The sequence below is a fragment of the Cryptotermes secundus genome, unplaced genomic scaffold (genome assembly GCF_002891405.2).
Source record: "Cryptotermes secundus unplaced genomic scaffold, Csec_1.0 scaffold1080, whole genome shotgun sequence".
Lineage (NCBI taxonomy): Eukaryota > Metazoa > Arthropoda > Insecta > Blattodea > Kalotermitidae > Cryptotermes > Cryptotermes secundus.
Genome location: NW_019724602.1, coordinates 44,289 through 50,969, shown reverse-complemented (window position 1 = coordinate 50,969; position 6,681 = coordinate 44,289). Strand labels below are relative to the sequence as shown.

General features: G+C 41.5%; 1 protein-coding gene across 4 annotated transcripts in view; it reads left to right on the top strand.

The window, feature by feature from the left end:
• LOC111862513 (neurobeachin-like protein 1) overlaps positions 1–6,681 on the top strand; it is a 23,782-nt gene continuing 17,101 nt past the window's right edge. For 2 of the 4 annotated variants that reach the window (XM_033750695.1, XM_023847982.2), the window contains exons 1-3: positions 1,237–1,833; positions 2,816–2,940; positions 6,128–6,257. In XM_033750695.1, coding sequence (XP_033606586.1) covers positions 1,784–1,833; positions 2,816–2,940; positions 6,128–6,257 — 305 coding nt within the window. In that variant the 5' untranslated portion in view covers positions 1,237–1,783. Of the gene's footprint in view, positions 25–1,183; positions 1,197–1,236; positions 1,834–2,815; positions 2,941–6,127; positions 6,258–6,681 lie in introns of those variants that run through there. The other 2 variants (XM_033750694.1, XM_023847983.1) reach the window with 2 other exon arrangements.

Sequence of the window (6,681 nt, the reverse complement as noted above, 5' to 3'; positions counted from 1 at the left end):
TGGAGAAAACTGCATAACGAGGAAGTACGTAACCTGTACTCTTCGCCAATTGTAATTACGTGTAGAATGGTCGAATCAATGAGGATGAACTGGGCAGGGAACGTAGCACGCATGGGATGGAAGAGGACGGGAAATAGGGTTTCGGTGGGAAAATCAGAAGGAAAGAGACCACTAGAAAGACCTAGACGTAGGTGCGGGGATAATATTAACATGACTTAAGAGAAATAGTGTGGTCAGATATGGACTGGATTGATCTGGTTCAGGATAGGGACCAGTGGAAGTCTGTTGTGTACACGGTAACGAACCTTCGGGTTCCATAAAATGTTGGGAAGCTCTTGAATAGCTGAGCGACCGCCGGCTTCTATAGAAGGACTGAGCTCCATGGGGTTGGCCCATAGTTCGGAGGTTCTTAAGTTACGGTATCATTTGTAGTCAAGATAACTTGACTGTGTTTTACATGGAAACAGTCCAGCACATATCAGTTACTGTATAGCTTATTATGTAACTCCGTGGCCTTTAGTCCGCAAGCGAACTATACCGCCAAGCGACCGCCGCTTATCGGCGAAGTTAGTGCCTACTTTAGCGGATATAGGCTATCGCGTGGTCAGCGCAACGGATCCACACTGCCGTTAATCTCAGATTTCTAGACCGGAGCCGCTACTTTTCCATTCAAGTATCTCCTTAGTTATCATAACGAGGCTGAGTGGAGCCCGTTCCAGACCCACTACTTCTCAGGAAAATCTGGTAGCGTCGGGAATCGAACCCGGGACCTCTGGATCTGTAGGCAGGAACTCTGACCACTAGACCACAGAGTAGGATACAGATATTGGCAGATCTCGTGCCTGTCAGTCAGACCCACTCGTGGTAGAGAATGAATACATTTAATAATAGCAATGTAATTCAATTCCGAGATGGTTGATACCAGTTTCCTTGTCTAGTGCTGTAATAAAGGCACGGACTGTCTGTCTGGTCTGAAAGCAGGGCGCTGACAACACGCAAATCAACATGGCCGCGTATAACACCGAAGGCTATCACAACAGTATATTTATTAATTGTGCATCGTCAGACGTCATGGTTTCCTTTGTTATGAGCTTGGTCCCGACGTGTAATTCAATTCAGCGCTACGCCTGTGCATTGGCGTGCAGATCGCATTCGCCGCGTTGCAACCTCCATACTCGTATTGTTTGCTCTTATAAGTAGGTTTTCATTTGTCTACTGACTGTAAAATGTCCGAAAATGGTGAACAAAGATTATAATCTCAACATGTAACTAAGTGTTACTGCATCTTTACATAGTAATGTTTAGATTACCGCGTGGAGTTTACGATAAGTTGCTCATGTAGTATACGCTCGAAAGAATTAAGTTGTGTGAATTATATTCGTCTGGTGATGATAACCATTGAGAATGGGCGCCAGGATTTTTCAGTCGATGAACTTATATTTGCGACTGTGCTGTGGTCTAGTCAACCAATGAATTGTGGTTCAATTTGCGGAAGCGACAAGAGATTTATGTCTTCTCCACAGCTCTGCGGCCCACCCAGCAACCTTCAGAATGGGTATTGGCGATTTTTTCCCCACGAACAAAGCGGCCTGGGAGCTAAGCCGAACACACACGTGCATCTGGTACCGAGATGGAGTTTAATAAAGCGCAGGGACTTCTTTGCCTCTGCTTTACCTGTTGGCGATCTTCACGAATCTCAGAGAACATGTGGTTGGAATATGTACATTGTATGGTTAGAATAATGATGAATGGATTTAACTGGTGGGCGTTTCTTTAATATGTTATGAAGACCGGACTGCCATCTTATTTGAAGTTCTGGGAAAATATCTTAGGGTAATAAATGCTAAACTCTTCTTCTGTGGTACTGCTACGGTATTAGGTATTATCTGTGTGTATGTATCTTCAAGATAGCTGAAAATAATATGAACTGTTTTTCTTTTGTGAAGTGCGATACACAAATCACATGTCTTCGGGTTACTATAAATGAATTATATGATTTTCAATCCCCGTTTTGAGATATTTTAGCATTATCCGTTCAGAAAAATAATGATGTGATATGTTTAAAATAATAATAACTTGCATTTTTTATAATTTCTTTTCTAAAATGGAAAATACAGAATGGCGATCATGCGCAATGTTTTACGTCACCGAAACCTATTGAGAACTCCGGCTCGAATCTCGGTCTTTCTCTTTTTCACGGCTCTCCTCAGTTCCTTGAATGCATATACCATGATGCACCACTTCCTCCCCCAGCCTTTCTTACAAAGCTGACGGTGTAACTACGCTTTTGCTTCAAGTTCGGAAGGGGTTGGACTGCCGGCTCGGAGGACGGATGCCTTGATTGTTGTGCTTTTAGGGAACTGTAAGATATTACTTTGAAATAGGCCGCTGCCACTTCCTCATCTTACTTAGTTCATCGTCCATGGTCACCTTTCTTGACACTATAACCCATATTAGTTAAAATGTATGAGCTGAAGATATCTGTCTTCTGGGATATAACGCCGTCACAGACGTTTCGGACGAACATGCCTCCGTCTTCAGGGTTAAAGAATAAGGCAAGCAAGAGATTTCTGTTTGCTGCATACTTCACGCTGGTATCTTGCTTGACTTATTCTTCTACCCTGAAAACGGAGACAATATATTCCGGAAACGTCGGCTGATTTCTAACGGACTACACAACCTTAATGTCCTAAAAGATAGACAAAATGACCACTGTTGTGAGAACCTCAAATCCTACGCAGTGTATGAGCTCTTGAATTTGGCGTAGCGTTTGATATGACTACGCATGCTTGAAGCTGTGACCTCTGTGTTCCAGATCACCCGTTTCCCGCCACTGGAAGCTGTCTCATCACGAGAATTTCTCTCGCATGAGGCTCAAACTGTGCCCCAGTCTGACCTTCGATCCCCACACAGACGCTAGTAACCTCAGGGACAACACAGGTGAGTGTGGAATGGATATAGTGAAGGCATAGTTCACAATGAGCTGATGGATACAATAAATATTATTGAAAATTTTAGAAGTCCTCTTATCACGATTGCAACCGGGATAGATTAGTACGTATAGCGACTAAGCTGCGAGCTACACCAAGGAATCGGTGTTCGAACCCGGCAGAGGCAAGAGATGTTAATCTTCTCCACAACATTCAGGTCGGCACTTGGACCCACCCAGCCTCCTGTTCGGTGGGTTCCTGGAGCAAGGCGACTAGGACAGGAAGCTGACCATTCACGTCAATCTACTGTCGAGTTTAAGAGTACGTGGAGCTGTATCTCCACTTCCGTATTTATCTTCATGGCGTGATGCTTAAGTAATCATAGAGACAACTTTATCTTTTACTTGTCATAACTAGACATCAATCTTCAGAACACTTACACTGCATCAGTGTATTTACTTTAGCCTGTCGTTTTCCTCGCAGCCAGTTTGCTCTCCTGTTGGAAGCAGGCTTCGCAATAACTGATTTTATCGCTACTAGCTCGTCATTTGTGTCCGTTCGTACGGCAATATACGTGTATGTGGCCGAGGAGTTCGAAATGAATCTTGGGACTGGACAGACCTGGACGAATCTAGCTTATCGCTTTGAAGAAATGTTTCTTGTACGGGATCCAACGCGGCGGTACAATTCAAGATATTTCCTTCATCATTGACGAGATAGCAATACAATATAGACAAAATTGACCATGTAGCTTCGTCGTGTTTGTCCGCATGTAACAACCCGAGAACCGTTGAACGGATTTTCATGCCTATACAACCAAATTTCGGTAATATTCAGATTTACGTTAATTTACGGACAATTTACGTTAATTTCTTCATGCGTTTCTTGCGCATCTCGATCGTATCTCGTTAAATGTTGTTCGCAGTGAAAATTGTTTTCAAACAAAAGTTGCATAGGAAATTAAACACGCATTTTATATCAGGTACACTTTACTGTAAATTTTATGGTTTTCGGTGTACTTAATGAAAAGGAATTTTTATCCCGTGTCGAAAGTAAGGTACTATCGAATTGAGTCTGGTCAGATTTTAAATTGGAGGTCCTTGGTTTTCCGCCCCTCCTGTTTTGCTCTTATGAGAGTGTATCGGTAGTTAATGTTCGCGATCTAATAATTTTGAGCAACGATCGAAAATTGCGGTCGCCTGGGTATCAGTTGTGACCGAGACATTTTGGCTGGCGACTAATTTCCCATTCGGCATTCAGAAGTTGGCTTTTGGAGTTATGGAAATATCACTCGATCACCTTTGGCATAGGAAATTGCTATAATTTTGCCTTCTGTCATTTGTATTTGCTGATACAGTTTTCTGACTTCTACGCTGCATGTATTTTTTTTTTTTACATTCTTGTCTCTCTGTCTCATGATTTCTGTCTGTTTCTCTCACGAATGCAGCTAACATAAAACGAAATACTGTGGGTATGTATGCCACTGCAGATAACCTTGTAGCTAAAACACGCATGCGCAAATATGGTGGTGGAGACTTCAGATGAAGGCAGTTTTAATCAGAATTCGCTATGTTCATTGATCTGAACATATCAAGTCATGTTAGAAAATGTCCAGTTCGAATCTTGGTCAGCATGCCATCGCACCTATCCAGAATTCTCTTCTTTCTAGGAGAGAGAAGAGTCACATTCTTTTCCTTCTGAGTCCATTTTAAAATTCTTGGTCATCGCTTCATTCCATTCTGTGCTAAATAACGTCTGAAGTTGTTATATCGTCATTAATTAGCCTGCAGAACAATCAGGATTGGAATCTGCCTTGATCAGGTAGTCTCCATGCTTTTACAGTTAAAAATGGCTGAAATATCTTCATGGTTTATTTGAGAATCACTTCATCCACTAAAGCCCAGTTCCACAATCCTTCTTAAACTGAGGCCTCTCAGCTGTTTGTTGAACCCAAAAGTTTATTACTCTGTCGACCAGAGGCCAACATTAGTCCTTTTTCTGAGTCAGATAAATGAAGTCCACGTGCCCACAGTCTGTTTCTTTACAATTCATCCTCTTAGGCTCAGATATTCTCCTCAGCACCCTGTTCCAAAAAAAAGTCTGTATTTCATACCTTGGTGTGAGAGGCCAAGTTTCCTGCTACTCTATTTATAATTTTGTGTATAAAATAGTTTGAAGCTAAATCTCATGTGGTGTTGAAGATTAACTGTATATACTTTGTCAGAATCATGGCCTTTACAACAAGAAATGAGATATTATATGGCATTTTGAATCTTTAATGGATGCCTGCCATTTTCAGTTTAAATCTTCTCTTCTGCTTTCATAAGAAAATTCTTCAAGTTTCACAGCTTTTGTTAGGTTAAGTAATCAAATTGTTGTTATAGTTGCTTGTGCAGTAATCCAACCAGTGAAGCATGCTGACTCGTGTAGGTAACATTTTTGAGAAGTCAGATACCAAATATAGTCCACCCTCTGTGGATTGTCATTATTATGTAGCCTGTTCAAATTTGAAAGGGATGCAGTTATTATCATTGTTATTGAATTAAGAACATAACAATTTATTGAGCAAATAATTTATATGTACATGCAAAATTTGTTTTCCTCCAAACGTTGTCAAAAATACCTACACTCAATAACATGAAAAGTTCTGGAAAACGAAATGCGAGTACATTTATACTAATATGCTCTCCATGGTCTTAGACCTGGCCATTCTTAACAGAATGCACATAACCTTACAAATATCTGCATTTCAGCATCAAAAATTTGTTGTTGTAGTTCATCACTTGTGCCCACCGTGTGTTCAGAAACCATAGTTTTCATGTGACCTCTCACATGGTAATCTAGAGGGCTGAAATCCGGTGAACATGGTGGCCAGTTCACTATATCACCACAGCCAGATCTGCTCTGTACAAATGCTTCATTTCAAATACCCACGGCTCTCAAACCTATTGCAATAAGTCCCATGTTTTTATAATATTTTTCACTCAGAATCATCTCTTGAAGTTATCTCATAAAGTCATGAGACAGTCCATATACTGACCAGTAAGAGGAACTTATTACAATGATAAACAGTCTCATTTCCCATATCTAAGCAGTCTTCACCACAAGATATTACTCCCTAAATAGTGTCGTTTGTATACTTTGTAGGAATGTATAAAGTGTAGCATTGCGCATGTAACTGTATGTTTACGCCACAGGATGTGCAAGCCACATGCAATCAGTCGAGGAGATCCCTCTGTCCTTGAATATCTCATCGGCGGCAGTCCGTGGGGAAACCGAAGAGGACTCACTCCCCGAGGAGGAGCTCAGGATGGTCTCAGAGGCTGAGTGAGTGTTTTCAAGGTTGCGGTGGAAAATCTATCAATCTGAGTTGAAGTTTAATGCGCTTTTGCAGTGGAACAGGAAGTACAATTGTAACTACTCATTACAACAAAAATGTAACCCCTTGATTTAGCCATGGGGTTTTTATGTATGCCACAGCAACCTTTTGATTAATTTTGGCAATTTTAGCAATACTTTTTAACTTTGATATGTAGCATTTCTTATAAGCCTCAAAATCTTGAAAATGGAACTGATTTTCCGTTAATATACTCTTACCATCCCACTCAGTGAGGCATCAAGCTCCACCAGTTGGTCGCTACTCTTTTACCATCCTTTCATTCTCTTGCCGTTGTCGCCGCTGCCGTCGTTGGTCGTTTGGCTCGCAGGTAGGGCGGGCTTTACATGGCTCCACCGCTTCTCCGACTCCACC